We start from the raw sequence: 17334 nt of genomic DNA, 5'->3' as shown, positions 1-17334 counted from the left end.
CGTCGGGGAGATGCTGGAGGTGGAGCACGTCCTTCTCACACCCTCGCAGGGCAGATGGGCCTTCTGTTCCCAGGAGCAAGTCTCAAGTGCGTGGCTTGTCAAGGGGAGGGAAGCGCTCCTCCGGTGGTGTGGCGGTCGTGGTCAGGCCGATGTGGAGGACTCCGGTCGGTGGGGCTCCCAGCCGCCTGCCTTCCCAAGGGCTCCTCAGCACACTGGCACTTACCTGGATGCCCAGCCAATGGCAGGCCGAGACACCAAACACAGGAAGATGTCTGCTCGGAGCCTTACCTTGTGTACGCTTTTGGGGTTTTCCAGCCACGCATAGTACATTTCCTCCACATAGTTGGAGCTAGTCCCGCTGAGGAAGGGCTCAGCAGCAACGGGGGCGGTATAGCCCCGAACCTGCCCGAACGTCCTAGCTGCGGCCGGTCTGTTTTGTGAAAACGTCCTCACAGTCTGGGAGGCCGTCAAAGGCCTCAACTTAGCAGCACAAGTCCTTAAGTGAAACATTCTCGTCCCGAAGCCTCTCGCGAGCGTCTGCACAAGAAAGGGAAGAGAAGTCAGGAAGTGTTTTAGCGAACAAGGCCACCAGGAAAGACTGGCGGACACACCAGGGACCCTGCGCCCCGCCCCAGTGCCCAGGCCCGCGCTTGACATGACACCGAGGGGGAGACGCAGCTTCGGTCTCATAGGAGGGAAGCGAAGCAACGATCGACATGTGATACTTGTCAAGTCTGTGCATCGTGTGACACAATCACAGAAAAGGCAACAAGGATTATTCAATGGGATTAGATCAGGATTAATTACAAAGCGAGAAAGACATTTTCTTTTTTTGTTAAAAAATTTTTTTAGTGTTTATTTTTGAGAGAGAGAGAGACAGACAGACAGACAGACAGAGTGTGAGTGGGGTAGGGTAGAGAGAGAGGGAGACACAGAATCTGGAGCAGGCTCTGAGCTGTCAGCACAGAGCCTGACATGGGGCTCGAACTCATAGACTGTGAGATCATGACCTGAGCCAAAGTCGGACGCTCAACTGACTGAGCCACCCAGGTGCCCTGAGAAAAACATTTTCTAATCTATCCTGGAACTACTGAGCACCTGCTGGACCCAGAGTGCTCTGGAAAGTACAGAGAAACTAGAAAAACACTGTGTTCACCCTCAAATAATTTATCTTGAGGCAGAAGAGAAAACAATCATAAAAGAATCAGTAGAAGGAAAGACAGAGGTGGAAAAGTGTGGAAGGGGCCCAGAGGAAGAGCAAGAATTGTCTGATGAAAGACAGGGAGGGTGGGGTGAGCCGGGCAGGACCGCACGGAGGATCCTGACACCCCACACACAGCAAGGCCATGTTTCACAAGCACTGGGTGGGGGGGAGGCAAGGGGGTTCTGCCAGGGGAGTGAGTGGCTCTAACAAAGGTTCAAAAGGAAAGTACGCACAGCCATGGTTAAAGAGATGTCTACCTGCCCTGTGCCGCTAGACGGTCAGCAATGAGACACGACAGGACTCCACGAACCCCACAAACCCCCTAGAAGCCAGGTGCCAGCTCCTCTACTTATGGACTGCCTTTCTGAGTTTCAGTTTCTTTCTTGAAAGAAAGTCCCCAAGGTCACAGGGCCATCAACAGCAGAGCCAGGATGCAAACCCTGTCTTCCTGTTCTGCCTGGCCCTTCAGTGGCTGGAGAGGAAGGGAGAGGCCGGGGCGGGAGGGCAGGGAATCCGGGAGGGAGGGGGGAGAAGGGGCCACTTACTTGCTTCTGATCTGAGTGGACCTTGTGCTTGGCGGTCATAGTGCTTGACGGTCATAATTTTACTAAGCTTAACGTGTATACCTGTCCAACACAGCCACACTACAAAAGCAGCTGTATCCACCAGACCATGCGAGAGCCAGACTGTTCCCAGGGTACCCTGAACCACTTGCAGCCATGTCTAAGAACCCTGCGTGTCTGAGGGCAGGGGCCCTATGCTGTCCTCCTCCCAAGAATCCTAGCTGCCCAGGGGCACCTCTATTCAGACCCCGGAGACCCCAGGAGGGCGGGAGGCAAGGCTCACCGCAGCCCCCTGTCCAGGGCTGCCCTGTGTGCTGCTGGCCTAACACATCACTCACGCCAGAGCCTCAAAGTAGGTGCCCTGGCTGGAGTCATGCACCACCCCCCACCTACCAGAGGGAGATCCAAGCTCTGAAATGTGCTGAGAATTCCCCAGAAATACATGTTGAGTAAACTACCCTCTGTACTGTTTACAAGAACTCTTCCTCTTGGCCCCAACACGATCAGAGTACACATAAGGCCTGTGATGGAGAGGGCACCCAGCCGGCTTTGTGGCTTGGAAGAGACAGGTCAGCAAAAGGAAAAAGCAGGGGGGGTGCCTGGCTGGCTAAACCAGTGGAGCATGTGACTCTTGATCTCGCGGTTGAGAGTTTAAGCCCCACGTTGAGTGTAGGTATTAATTAATTCAAAAAAAAAAAAAAAAAAAAGGAAAAAGCAGAACATGTGCTCTGAAAACCAACAACAAATGAAAACTTGCCCATTGAAAATTAAAGATGGACGGGGGTGCGTGGGTGGCTCAGTTGGTTAAGCATCCGACTCTTGATCTCAGCTCAGGTCATGATCTCACAGTTTGTGGGATCGAGCCCTCTGTTGGGCTCTGTGCTGATAGACAGCGTGGAGCCTGCTTGGGATTCTCTCTCTCTCTCTGCCCCTCCCCCGCTCATGTGCTCTCTCTCTCTGTAAAATAATTAAAAAAAATTTTTTTAAAGATAGACAGGCCATGTATTTTGAACATGGCCCCAGAATGCAATCGTAGCCTGTGTTTTGTTTTCACTCAAGTCGCACGTTCCACATTCAGCCGGCAGGTCTCCCGGCCCCTTGCCCCTCGCTCATTCACAAACATGTCAAGGCAGACCAGCACCTTCACACACAGTGATGGCAGAAAGCATGCCTGCTGCTCTGGACATCAGTCTTCTTTCTCTTATTTACGTCCAGAGGAAAGTGCTCATGTCTCCCCTCTGGTGTTGCTGCCCTCTGGACCTCCAGAACCACGCAACCGTCTCTGAGTCGGGCTCTCCTCCAGGAACACAGCAGTCTCACTTGCATTCACTGTCATCATTCAGCTGCCGTGGTGCCCAATTATACAAGGACCACACTGACAATCACAAAACCACTCGTTTCTTCTGTTCCACCTCAAGTTGTCCTTCCAATCCCACGTGCAAATGAACCGTGTTCTCTAGCTGTCTGCAGTCACAGAGTCTGCTGCCCAGTGCAGTGACTGGGGCAGATTGCAAGCATCAAACTTCCCTCGAGATGACTCATCACAAAGACTGTCTGTCAGCATATTGCTCGGGACCCCTTACCTCCACCCCAGGGTAACCAGGAGCAGCTGTTCTCTGTCCACAATCTGATGGATCCAGAGCAGACCCTGGGGTTACATTCAGACTTTGGAAGAATCAGTTTCCGTCCTTCCAATTCCAAAGTCAACTGTAAGAATAGCGTGTTCTTTGCTAGAGACATTCAATTGTTCAAACACTTTCATGAAACCTTTGGGCTGTCCCAGAAGTCCAAGTGTTCTGACTTTCATTTGGATGAGTATTTCTATTTCACAAAGGTGCCAAAAAATTCTATGGGGAAAAAGTAGTCTTTTCAACCGATGGTGCTGGGACAAGTGGGGTTCCACAAATAAAAGAACAAAATTGGACCCTATCTCACACCATATCCAAAATTAACTCAAAATGGACAAAGACCCAAACAGAAGAACTAAAAAACTGTAAGACCCTTGGAAGTTTCATAATTTCCAAGTTAAAATGGAGTAAATCTTTGTGGCCTTGAGTCAAGTAATGGATTATTAGTTAGGATACCAAAAGTACAAACAAATGAAAAAACAGATAAATTGGACTTCATCAAAATAAAAGCCACGGTTTGTTGTCACAGGACACCAACAAGAGAGAGGAAACACAAACAGAATAGGAAAACATATGTACAAATCATATGATTACGTACAGAATACGTGAAAAAAAACCCTCTTTTTAAAAATGTTTATTTTTGAGAGAGAGAGAGGGACAGAATGTGAGTGCAGGAGGGGCAGAGAGAGAGAGGGAGACACAGAATCTGAAGCGGGCTCCAGGCTCTGAGCTGTCAGCACAGAGTCTGATACGAGGCTCAAACCCACAGACCATGAGATCATGACTTGAGCAAGTCAGATGCTTAACCTCCTGAGCTGCCCAGGCGCCCCCCAAAAAACACCTCTTGTAATTCAATAGTAAAGGGAAATATAACTAAATCAAAAATCTAACAAAGGATATGAACAATTTTCCAAAGAAGATATACAAATAGCCAATAAGCACATTAAAAGTTGTTCGAAATCATCATTCATTAGGAAACTTCACATCAAAACTGTAAGAGACCGCTTCGCGCAAGGAGACTAGGTATAATCAGAGAGAAAATCAGTGTTGAAGACGTGGAGGAACTGGAGCCCCCTGCACCGCTGGTGGGAACAGAAGCTGGTGTAGCCATCGTGGAAAACAGTTTGGCAGGTCCTCAAAGAGTTAAACAGAAAGTCACCATATGACTCAGCAATTCCACTCCTAGATACATAATGGAGAGAAACGAAAACATATGTGTACACAAACATTTGTATGTGAGTGTTCACAGTGGCATTATTCATACTAGCCCCAAAATGTAATAGAATGGGCAATAAAAAGGAAGGAAATACTGTTATGTGCTGCAACACAGACAAACTTCGAGAATGTGAAGAAAATCATCCACAGAAAACATACTGTGATTTCACTCCTGTAAAACGTTCAGAAAGCCTGCGGGTGGCTGCCCAGGGCTGGGGGACGGCAGGTGGGGCCGAGTGCACACACGGCTGCTGATGGGTGTGCAGTTTTTTAGTTTGGGGGGGTGGTGCGGTGAAGATGCTCCATGACTAGATTGTACTGATGGTTACACAACCTTCTAACATACTGGAGAATTCCCCATCGTAAAACTTCAACGGGTGAATTGTATGGTATATGAATTGTGCCAAAAGTTGTTTCAAAAAGAACTATGGGGCGCCTGGGTGGCTCAGTCAGTAAGCGTCCGACTTCAGCTCAGGTCATGATCTCGTGGTTCATGAGTTCGAGCCCCGCGGCGGGCTCTGTGCTGACAGCTCAGAGCCTGGAGCCTGCTTCAGATTCTGGGTCTCCCTCTCTCTTTGCTCCTCCCCCACTCACACTCTGTCTCTCTCTCAAAAATAAACATTAAAAAAAAATTTAAAAAAAAAGAACTATGTCTAAGAAAAAATAAAAGTGAGTCTACCAGTATCAAAGTGACACTACTTGTGACCCATAATTTCAAGACGCAGGTCTAAACCTGTCCACTTGAAAAAACAACATTTAAGATAAACACAAACCAAAGCAAACTTTGTTTTTAAGGGTTCAATCTACTGCCCCTCAGAACCTACATGCTGATGTTAGACAGGACTTTATCTGTGCCTGGACCTTCCCCAGCTGGGCACACACTTTACCCAAGGCCACCTCCCCATACACAGAGTGGAGAGATAAACTGACTCCTGATGCCTATCAGGGTCACGTCAGCTGGGCAGGGGTGCAATTAGAGAGGCAAGGTCTAGCAAGCACAGGCTGGGCAGTTCCTCAGGAAAGGAGTCCCAGGAAAGGAGCACGCGATCACGATGTGATCGTTCCCTGTGCATGTTACTGACAGCAGTTTTAAAAGCATAACAACTTATCTTGAAAACGTTCCCCATTCTCTTCTGTTAATGGTTTTGGATGCAGGAAGATTCAGGTAACGAATCAAGAAGACAACGCATGCTACGTGCCTGCACGGCCACCTTTATCGTACTACCCGCAGCTGGACACAGACAGAAACGTGCACAGAGAGCACAGACATCAACTGTCCCCTCGCTGGCAGACAATCTCAAAGAACTCAAGTCTTTTACTTGGGAAGCCTCATCCAGCAACAAAATGAGGGACAGGGAGGTAGTGAGGAGCACTTTTCAGTGCAAAGGACTCTTGTCGGTACCAGGTAGAAACGATGGTCAGCCCACAGGACACACGGGCAAAGTGACCACGTTGCTGTGCAAGCCTCAGGCACATCGCAGGCTCTGCATTTAGGCTCTTCTGCCATCAGGTGTGTTCCCTGGCATCGCTTTTTGTGATTATGATGCAGAAGTGAAAATACTTTTGCACACTTTAAAACTATTCTATGACTAAAGAATTACAACTTACCGGCAGGAAAAAGACCAACTCATCTCTCTTAAAAACCAAGTTCCCAAGGTGCAAGGTTCCCAGATTACCATGGAGTGGGCAACTGACCAGGTTGCTGGGAGAGACTTCCACCTCCGAGGTCAGAACCCCCACCAGGTTTCGGGGCGCCTTCACCCAGACTGCCACTGTGCGGTGCTCTGGGGTGCGGCCAAGCAGGCATCCTTCAATGACCAGAGTATAAATGATTAAGTATTTATTAAAGCAAGGCTATTTATCAATATTTATTAAACATTTTAAAGGTACATAAAGGACTTGTTTCTCACTAAATGCAGCCAAAGAAATAAGACATTACACTTAAACCCAACAAAACAGGAGTGGAAAGGGATCTGGGGGCTCGAAAAGATACAGCATCAAGTCCTCAACTTTCTTTCTGCCTCACGTATCCCAGACTAGGTGCTGAAGAAGCTGGCAATCCAGAAATGCCGACTGATGGAAACAGAAGCCCCTGCTCTCTCTGATCAAAGGACAGACATTTCTAGACAATAACTGCTCTACTGCAGCCTGCAGCTAACCCCACAGAAAACACTGTGGCCCACCACTACCCCAACTGATGGTGTCAGAGAAGATCCGGGGCTTCCATCCCCACCGGATGACCCCCACCAGGTCCATGGAGGCCAGGAAGGGGCCTGCAGTCCACCTGTACCCTCAGCAACAGGGCAGCACCCCTCCTTTCCCACGCAGGGTTGAATCACAAAGGCCTACTGGGGAACGTTTACCCACACAGCAATAACAAGGAGTCCCTCCCTGCAGACACCAAGGAGGCTGGGTGGGGAGCCTGGATTCCACCCTTGCCCAGCAGTAATGAGGCGGCACCCACTGACACCCAGCAGTGTCAGCAGAAGCCTGTGTTCAGACATTTAAGATCCAGAGTCTCACATACAGAACACCCAAAATGTCCAAAATTTAACCAAAGATCACTCATCACAACAAAAAGCAGGGTGATCTCAACCAAAACAAAAAAGGACAATCTATAGACACCAAGAAGACAGACCTGTTAGAAATATCTGGCAAAGACTTTAAAGGAGCCCAGCCTCAAAACACTTCCTTGAGCAACTATGAACAAGTTTGAAAACAAGTAAAAAAAAAAAGAAATTAAAAGCCTCAACAAAGAAAGAGAAGACATAAAGAAGAACCAAATGGAAATTCAGAACTCAAAAATAACCAAAATAAAAAAATCTGATGGGTTAAATTGCAGAATGAAAGGACAGAAGAAACTCAGAGAACGTGAAGATAGAACAAAAAAAAGTCCTCAGGTTGAACAGTAAATACAGACTGAAAGAAAAATGAACAGCATCTCAGTGACATGTAGGACTATCATACAAGATTTAATGATGAATGTGAATGCCATCATATTAATGATGACATGTAAATGTCATCAGAATCTCAAGAGAAAAAGAAAGAGGGAGGGGTGGAAGGAGTATTCAAAGAAATAATGGCAAAAATTTCTCAAATTTGGCAAAAGACAACCACCTAGAGATTTGAGAAGCTGGGTGAACCCCAAAAAGAATAAACCCAAAGAAATCCACTGTAAGACACACTATAATCAAACTTGAATAGAAAAAAAATTTTTTTAGTGTTTATTTTTGACAGAGAGAGAGAGAGACAGACAGACAGAGCATGAATGGGGGAGGGGCAGAGAGAGAGGGAGACACAGAATCTGAAGCGGGCTCCAGGCTCTGAGCTGTCAGCACAGAGCTCAACATGGGGCTTGAACTCACAGACTGCGAGATCATGACCTGAGCCGAAGTCAGACGCTCAACCGACTGAGCCACCCAGTCACCCCCCCAAAATTTTTTAATGTTTATTCTTGAAAGAGGGAGAGGGAGAGAGAGAGAGAGAGAGAGAGAGAGAGAGGCAGAGAGAGAGACACAGAATCAGAAGCAGGCTCCAGGCTGAGCTGTCAGTACAGAGCCTGACATGAGGCTCGAACTCACTAACTGTGAGATTATGACCTGAGCTGAAGTCGGACGCTTAACCCAGGCGCCCCCCTAATCAAACTTGAAAACTACAAACAATTTGAACAGCGTATTTCTCACCAGAAACTATGGAGGCCAAGAGAAAGTGGCACAATTCGTTTCAAGTGCTGAAGGAAAATCATTGTCAACCCAGAATTCTATGTCCAGTGAGAATATTCTTCAGGAATGAAAAGGGAATCAAGACATTCTCAGATGATGAAAAACTAAGAGACGATAGGCAGACCTACCTAAGTGAATGGCTAAATGAAATTCTCTAAAGAGAAATGAAATGATAAAATGAGGAATCGTCCTTTAACAAGACTATCTAACATCTAAGTGGTTAGGTCAGCTGACCAAAGCTTCATGCCTGCTTTTTTATCCAATCTGAAAATCTCCACCTTTTAATTACCTAATGAATCATGTTTTAGAACATTTACATTTGATGTGATTTTTGATATGGTTTAGGTTAAATCTATCATCTTGTTTTTTGTTTTTTATTTGTTCTATTTGTTCTCGTTTTCTTTTTCTGTTTTCTTTTGTGTTAAGTATGTTTTATCATTCCATTTTATCTCTCTTGTTGGCTTATTGTATCTCTTTGCCTGTCAGTGATTGCTAGTGCAGTATCCTAAACTACACATACACATACGTACAGATGTACAAAAAGATCTACACCATACTATAATAAAAAAAAAAAGAATCCTCCAACATCATGAAATAACAAAGAATAACATATGGGTAAATATAATTTCTTTCTCCTCTTGAATCTTCTAATTCTGTATAATGGATGAAGCAAAAATTGCAATATGTCTGATGTGATTCTAAACATACGTAGAGGTAATACTTGAGACAATTTTAAATGAGGGAAGGGTAAAGAAATGTAAATGGAGGCACGCTTTCTACACTTCACTCAAACTGATAAAATGGTAACACCAACAGACTGTGATAAATTGTGTACATATAATACCCTGCCAATCACTAAGAAGGCCATATAAAGAGACATTCTCAAAATCAGCGTTTATAAGTAAAAGTAGAATTTTGACATGTGTTCAAATAATCTGCAAGAAGTCAGGAAAAAGAAAGCAGAGAAACAAAAAATAAAGAAGATTAAAAAAATGACAGGCTCAGGGCACCTGGGTGGCTCAGTTGGTTGAGCGTCCTACTTGGCCTCAGGTCATGACCTCACGGTCTGTGAGTTCAAGCCCCGTCTCGGGCTCTGTGCTGACAACTCAGAGCCTAGAGCCTGCTTCGGATTCTGTGTCTCCCTCTCTCTCTGCCCCTTCCCCACTCATGCTCTCTCTCTCTCTCTCTCTGTCAAAAATAAATAAACATTAAAAAAAAATGACAAGCTCAACTCCTAATATACCAACAATTACATAAAACGATCTAAATACAGCAATTAGAAGACACTGATTGGCAAAGTGAGTAAAACAGGATCCACCTATATGCATGTCTACAAGAAACTCAAGTCAAACAAAATTATATAGAATAATTGAAAGCAAAGAGATGAAAAATTACATATCATGCAAATGTTAATCAAAGGAAAGCCGAAGTGCTATGTTGTCAAAGTAGACATCAGAGCCAAGAAAATCTGGAGACAGAGACATTATACGATGATAACAGGTCAATCTACTAAGAAGATACTGCATGCATCAAACAACGTAAGGGTAAAATATGTGAATCAAACTACTAAAAAGATGACAAACCCACAATTATAATTGGAGACTTCCAACTTCCAATGCCCTCTTTCATCAAGAGGTAGAACAGCTAGACATTAGATCACAAGTATATAGAGGAATTTGGCAGAAGTACAAACTACCACAATTAACCCAATATAAAATGATTTTACAACCCCACAACTATTGAAGAAATGTAATGTATAATTAAAAATCTTAAAAAGTAATTTTCTGGCCTAGATGGTTTCACTGGGGAATCCTACCAAATGTTCAGAGATTAATTAATTCCAATCCTACACAATCTCCTCCAGAAAATATGAGAAACCAATTCATTTTATGAAACTGATATTTCCCTGAAACCAAACCCAAAGACAGTACAAAAAAAAAAAAAAAAAATGCTTCAAAGTAATATTCCTCATGAGTACAGATGAAAAAAAAAATCCTTAACAAAATTCAGCAAATAGAATCAAGGAATGTATAAACACAATTATACTCCATGACCTAGTGGGGCTCATTCCAGGAATGTAAGGTTGGTTCCATATTCAGAAAAACAACATAATCTATCATACTGACAAGCTAGAAAAGAAAAATCACAGGAGGGGCACCTGGGGGGCTCAGTCGGTTAAGCGTCCAACTCCGGTTCAGGGTCATGATCTCACAGTTTGTGGGTTTGAGCCCCACGTCAGGCTCTGTGCTGACAGCTTGGAGCCTGGAGCCTGCTTCGGATTCTGTGTCTCCCTCTCTCCCTGCCCTTTCCCCATTCACACTCTGTCTCTCTCTCTCAAAAATAAAATAAACATTAAAAATTTTTTAAATCACGTGATCATATCAATAGACGCAGATAAAACATTTCACAAAATTCAACAGCTAGTTATGATAAAAACCCTCAGAACAGTAGCAGAAGGGAATGTCAATTTGATACAGCACATCCACAAAAGCCTACAACTGACATTATACATAACAGTGAAAGACTGAATACTTCTTTCTAAAGTTTTTTTTTAACGTTTATTTATTTTTTTGAGAAGAGACAGAGCATGAGCAGGGGAGGAGAAAGAGGGAGACAAAGAATCTGAAACAGGCTCCAGGCTCCGATCTGTCAGCACAGAGCCCGACGCGGGGCTCAAACTCACAGACCGCGAGATCATGACCTGAGTCAAAGTCAGACGCTTAACCGACTGAGCCACCCAGGCGCCCCTCTGAATACTTCTTTCTAAATTTTTTTTTTTTTTAACGTTTATTTATTTTTGAGACAGAGAGACAGAGCATGAACAGGGGCGGGGCAGAGAGAGAGGGAGACACAGAATCTGAAACAGGCTCCAGGCTCTGAGCGGTCAGCACAGAGCCCGACGTGGGGCTCGAACTCACGGACCGTGAGATCATGACCTGAGCCGAAGTCGGACGCTTAACCGACCAAGCCACCCAGGCGCCCTTGAATACTTCTTTCTAAAACCGGGAGCAACACCGCGGAGGACGTCTATGCTCATGCCTGCTACTCAGCACAGTACTGAGAACGGCAGCCAGAACAAAAACGCAAAACAAGAAACTAAAAAGCATACAGATTAGAGATTAGGGAAGAATACTATATCTGTTTGCATATGGACATGGTTGTCTTGATATAAAATCTCCAGGAATCTACAAAATCACAGAACCAACAAGTGAATTTGGCAGGATCATAAAATACTAGACGAACATACAAAAATCATTAACATTTCTATATGCTCTTAACACAAGAAAACCAAACCTTTTAAAAAAAGAAATATTAGGGGTGCCTGGGTGGCTCTATCAGTTTAGCATCCAAGTCTTGATTTTGGCTCAGGTTGTGGGATCGAGTCCCTCATCAGGCTCCAGGCTGAGCATGGAGCCTGAGATTCTTTCTCTCTCCTCCTCTGTCCCTCTCTCCCAATTCATATGCACATGTTCTCTCTCTAAAGAAAAAAAAATAAATAAAATGTTAGAAAGGATTATTTAGTGTAAGTCTAACAAAACAAGTGCAGGACCTGTATGCTAAACACTACAAAACACTGATGAAAGAAATAAAAAAATCTAAATAAATGGAAAGACACACTGTTCATAGATGGGAACACTGAACACGGGAAAGATTTTGATCATCTCCAAACTGATATATAGACACAACACAATTCCTATCAAAATCCCAATCTACCTAATTTCAAGATTTATTATATAGCTACAGTAATCATAAACCATGAGGTATCGATGGACCAAAAGTCCAATGGGACAGAACAGAGAACTCTGAAACAGACCCACATAAACACAACAAATTTCTGACAAAAATGCCAAAGCAATTCAACAGAAGAAGTCTTTTCAACAAATGGTATTGGTTGGCAACCAATGAACGGTATTCACAGGCAACCCCACCTGAAAAATAAAACAAAAAAAAACACCTCAAACTAGACCTCACACCTTATTTGGAAATTAATTCAAAATGAATCAGAGATTTAAATGCACAACACAAAACTATGGAACTTACAGAAAAGTACCTAAGAGAAACCCTTCAGGAACTAGAGCTAAGCAGAGTCCTTAATTTTGACACCAAAAGCATGATCCATAAAATGCAAAATTGATAAACTGGACTGCATCAAAATGAAAAACTTTTCCTCTGCAAAAGATCCTGTTAAGAAAATAAAAAGATAAGCTACAGATTAGGAGAAAAATATCTGCAAATCACGTGTCTAACAAAGGACTGGAGTATATATAAGGAATTCTCCAAACTCAACATTACAAAAAAAAAATCTATCATAAAATGGGTAAAAGACTCCAAAAAAGGCATAACTCAAGAAGATATACGGACGGCAAGGAAGCACATGGGAAAATGTATGACGTCACTAACCATCAGGGAAATGTAAATTAGAACCTCAATGACACATTACTACACGTCTATTAAAATGGCTAAAATAAAAAAACAGTATCATCCTGATGTGCTGGCAAGGATGTGGAAAAAGTGGATCTCAAATACACTACTAGTGGGAAGGTAAAATGGTATAGCCACTTGGAAAAACTTGGCTATTTCTTAAAACAGTAAAAACGCAACCACTCTATGTCCTAGTAATTGCACTCCTAGGCATTTGTCCCAGAGAAACAAAAACTTATGTTCACATGAAAACTTGCATATGAATGTTTATGGCAGCCGTATTCATAACTGCCAGAGAATGGAAACAACTCAGACGTCCTTTATTGCATGAGTCAACTGTGGTACATCCACAGCCTGAAAGGAACTACTGATCCAGGCGACAAGCTGCATGCACCTGCAGAGAATCATGAGTAGGAAAAAATCAATCCCAAAAGGCTACATACTGTGATTCTCTTTACATAACATGCTTTGTTTGCCAAAATCATAGAAATGGAGAGATTAGTAGTTGCCAGTAGCTAAGGACACAGAGGCAGGAGGGAACAGGTGTGGCTGTAAGAAGGCAACAGGAGGGATCCTTGTGACTACGGAAATAGTCCATATCTTCACTGTTATCCGTGCCATTATCTGGCTGTGATATCATACTATAGTTGTTGCAAAATGTTATCACTCGAAGAACGGGGTAAAGGAACACTGGGATCTCTCTGTACTATCTGCTGTAACTGCATGTAATATGTTTATGTGTACAATTCTCCAAACATATCTCAATAATTATACGGTTATCCCCAAATAAAAAACTATCTACAAATTTAAAAGGTAGATGGTACATTTTTTTTTAATGGGGCAGTGAGACCAGTTAAAAGTAGATCTGATATGCACATAAGCACAGATATATGAACATATGATATACATGTGATATGCATTTAATAAATATGGCAAATATTTGCCATTTAATAAACTGTGCAAATTTAAATGAAACCAACAGAAATTCATGTTTCTGAAACTATTTTTTTTTTTTAATTTACTAATTTTGAGAGAGAAAGCGTGCACACATGGGGGAAGAGCAGAGAGAGGGAGAGAGAGAAACCTAAGCAGCCTCCATGCCGTCAGCGCAGAATCTGACCCGGGGCTGGATCCCATGACTGTGAGATCACAATGTGGGCTGAAATCAAGAGTCAGATGCTTAACTAATTGAGCCACCCAGGTACCCCTGAAATTAGGTTTTAAAAGTAACTGAACTGTGATGGTTGCATAACTGTGAATACACTACAAATTGTTTAGTCATATACTTTAAATGAGTGAACTGCACGGTGCGTGTGAACTGTGTCTCCATAGAGGTGTGTGTAAAAGAAAAAACTGAAATGTGGAAAGCACTCTTAATCATCAGGAAACTCTGATCTTTCTCCAACGTTCCACGATCCTCAGCTAATTGGCAAAGCTAGAATAGTATTGCATGTTCTCATATGAAGTGTGTCCTCACAAAAACACCGGTTTGACTATTGTAGCTCCCACCACTGTGCAAACAAGGTTTCATTCCAGGCCACTTGTCCTGAAGCTGCTCAGAGCTGTCAGCCTGGCAGCAAGCGTCCAGTCCCTGCTTCACAGGACAGGACTGCAGAACGAGGCACGGAGGAGCACCAAGACAGACATCACACCTCTCCCCCCCATGCTGCAAGTTTTCTACTACATTCTAGTACAGGTTACACTTCTGTCAGGCAGCTTCGCAAAGGGGAGGTGGCAAAGGACTAGCGTGCTGCTCCAAGAAATGTGCATCACCTCAACACGGGCTATCAAACCTCCTGAAGAAGGATGAATACCAAGGGGTGCGGCAAGGAGATTCGCAGGGAACAGAATGGATGTGGTGGGGTGGTGATGTTGGGAGGTGTCACCCTGAGAGCACAGGGAGAAGGAGGGGTATTATGGAGTAATGAGTACAGGGTGTGCTGTAGGGTGATCTCCCCAGGGTGTTACCTTAGTTAGGAGTGCAGGGAGAAGGATGGGTGTGGTGGGTGGGGTGCTAAGGACAGAGGGGTACTGAGTACACGGGTGTTGAGGGCAGAGGAGTACTGAGTACACGGGGTGCTGTAGGGTGATCTCTCCAGGGTGTGCAGGGAGGATGGGTGTGGCAGTGTGCTGAGGATGGAGGAGTACTGACTACACAGGGAGCTGAAGAAATTAAGGACTCTCAAGGGTGTCAACCCAGGAGCACAGGGAGAAAAATGGGTGTGGTGAGGTACTGCATAGGGCAAGTACTGAGTACAGGGTGCTGCAGGGTGATCTGCTCGACTGTCACCCCAGGGGCTCAGGGAAGATAGGTGAGACAGGGTACTGAGTACACCGGGTGCTGCAAACATTAAATATGCTCAGAGACCTCCTCAGGAGTGCAAAGAGAATGGGTTTGGCGGGGTACTGAGCACATAGGGTGCTGGTCCACTCGAGGACATCATCCTAGCCATGCAAGGAAGATGGGTGTGGTGGGGTACTAAGATGGGTCCTGAATATACAGGGTGCCGGGGAAGTCTGCTCAAGGGCGTCTCCCCAGGAACAGGGGAGGATGGGTGTGGCGGGGTACTGAGTCCGGAGACGTACTGAGCACGAGGGGTGCTGAGCAGGGTAAACACATTCTAGGGCGTCTCCCCAGCGGCGCCCGCAGCTAGAACAGGGGCGGACCCCGCACAGGCTCTGGCGTGGAGCACGGGCCCGGCGCCCTCAAGCCGTCCCATCAAGGGCGCGCCACCCTTCCGTCCGCGCAGAGGACAGAGACGGGAGGCTCCCTCGTGACGCCTCCTCGACCTTGGGGGTCACCCCAGTCTGGCGCCCGTTCCCTCACATCCGCCGCGCGTCCCGCCCCCCCCCCCCCGCCCGCCTCAGCCAATCGCGCGTCGCTCCGCGCCCCCCGCGACGCCCGCGCGCGCCCGCACCCGCCAATCTCTGCCTGTCAGGCGGCGCTCGCCGCGCCAATGGCTGTCACGCCCGTCCGTCAGGTCCCGTCCCGCCCACCTCCCTCCGTCAGCCCTGCTCCATCCGGCTTCACTCCCTGTCACCGCAGCGCCAGTGACAACGAGGACGCGGCGCCCTCGCCCTCTGCTGCATCCCCCGCCTCCTACCCAAGGGCGCGGGTCTTCTCGCACCGGGCCAGGCCCGGGGGCAGCGCGCGCTTACCTGTCCTCTGCTCAGCTCCACCCGAATGAGGCGCCGACACCCCACTCCGGGGCACCAAACTCTTGACCCCGCCCTGGCGTGTGGCGTCAGCACGCAGCCCCGCCCCTGGAGGAGAAGGCCCACCCCTGCCGCCTGGGCGTCATAGAGGCGCGCCGGCGTTGCTGCAGCGCATGCCAGTGGCTTGTGGTGGGCGGGGCGGGTTCGGGTGCTGCTGAGCGCTGGGTTTTGCGCGTGCCCAGTAGTGTCACCGGCGGTGGGCTCCCTGCGGGGGTTGGCATGGTCCGAGCGGAAGGAGACGGTTGGACGGCAGGCCTCGGCGCGTCGCGAGTGGATGTTGAGGCCGTCGTGGACGTGAAGGCTTCTCACAGGGGCGGCGGGGCGCTGGACTCTGCTCTGCGCCCCCCCCCCCCCCAGAAGGCTTCCGCGGGGTCGTCGTCCTGGCAAGACAGGAAAAGTGCGTGCCCATTCTCCGGAGCGGGAAGTCGTGCAGGGCTCCTCCTCGGAGGCCGCGGGCGGGGGACGTTGCCCGGTCTCGGAGCGGGATCCCGCGGACCTGCAGTACTGCTGAAGTGTGGCAGGGCGTGCAGACCCCCGGCTGGGAAGGTCAGCCCCTCGCAGCTCTGCGCGCTGACCGCTGCCAACGGGAAGCCTCCTCTCCCGGGCACGGGTCTGCACGTCCCTCCCCCACCCCCCTGTCCCCGTGTCCACAGGTCGCGGACCTTAGGCCCAACACTTTTGGAGGGCAGAAATAGAGAGCTAGAGTATAAACGGCTTTGACCATAGCCCTGTGCAGTACGTTACGTCCCCATCGCTCCGTTAGCTTATAACCGAAAGTCTAGGTCTCCTAATCCCCTTCACGTACTGTGCCTGCTCCCCACCCCCTCTACACGGCTGGTAGCCAACAGCACCTTTCCTGTGCCTCGGTGATGTTGAACATCTTTTCAAGTGCCTGTTGGCTGGTTTTAGCTTTTATGTTTAGGTGGTTTATCCATTTTGAGTTAATTTTTGTGTTTGGTGTGTCGTAGGGGTCCAGCTTCTTATGAACTCAGGCTGTTCCAGCACCAGCTGTTGAAAAGAGGATTCTTTTCCGTTGAATGGACTTGGCACCCTTTTTGAAAATCAGTTGGCCATATAAGTTGGGTTTGTTTCTGGACTCTTCAGTTCTATTCCGTGGGTCTGTCTTTATGCCACGGCCACGTTGTTTTGATTACTGTAGCTTTGTAGTATTGGACTCCTTAAGTGTGAGTTCTCCAACTTCATTCCACTTTTTCAAGATTGTTTTGGCTATTTGGGACCCCTTCTAATCCATATAAATTTAAGGATTTTCTACTTCTGCAAGAAAAAAAAAACCCCAAAACTTGGAATTTTGATAGGGACTGTGCTGAATTGGTGGACCACTTTGGGTAGTACTGAGATCCTAA

The 17334-nt window shown here is 46.5% G+C and overlaps 1 protein-coding gene across 2 annotated transcripts in view; it reads right to left on the bottom strand.

Moving 5' to 3' along the window:
* OGDH (oxoglutarate dehydrogenase) overlaps positions 1-15986 on the bottom strand; it is a 65906-nt gene extending 49920 nt beyond the window's left edge. The window contains exons 1-2 of one of the 2 annotated variants that reach the window (XM_042913261.1): positions 15914-15986; positions 289-537 (exon numbers count right to left, since the gene is read on the bottom strand). In XM_042913261.1, the coding sequence (XP_042769195.1) occupies positions 289-510 (222 nt within the window). In that variant the 5' untranslated portion in view covers positions 511-537; positions 15914-15986. Of the gene's footprint in view, positions 1-288; positions 538-1461; positions 1562-15913 lie in introns of those variants that run through there. The other variant, XM_042913267.1, reaches the window with a different exon arrangement.
* Between the last annotated feature and the right edge of the window lie 1348 nt (positions 15987-17334).

The sequence above is a fragment of the Panthera leo genome, chromosome A2 (assembly GCF_018350215.1).
Source record: "Panthera leo isolate Ple1 chromosome A2, P.leo_Ple1_pat1.1, whole genome shotgun sequence".
Classification (NCBI taxonomy): Eukaryota; Metazoa; Chordata; class Mammalia; order Carnivora; family Felidae; genus Panthera; species Panthera leo.
The sequence above is the reverse complement of the archived record's forward strand: the minus strand, read 5'-3'. Positions and strand labels throughout refer to the sequence as shown.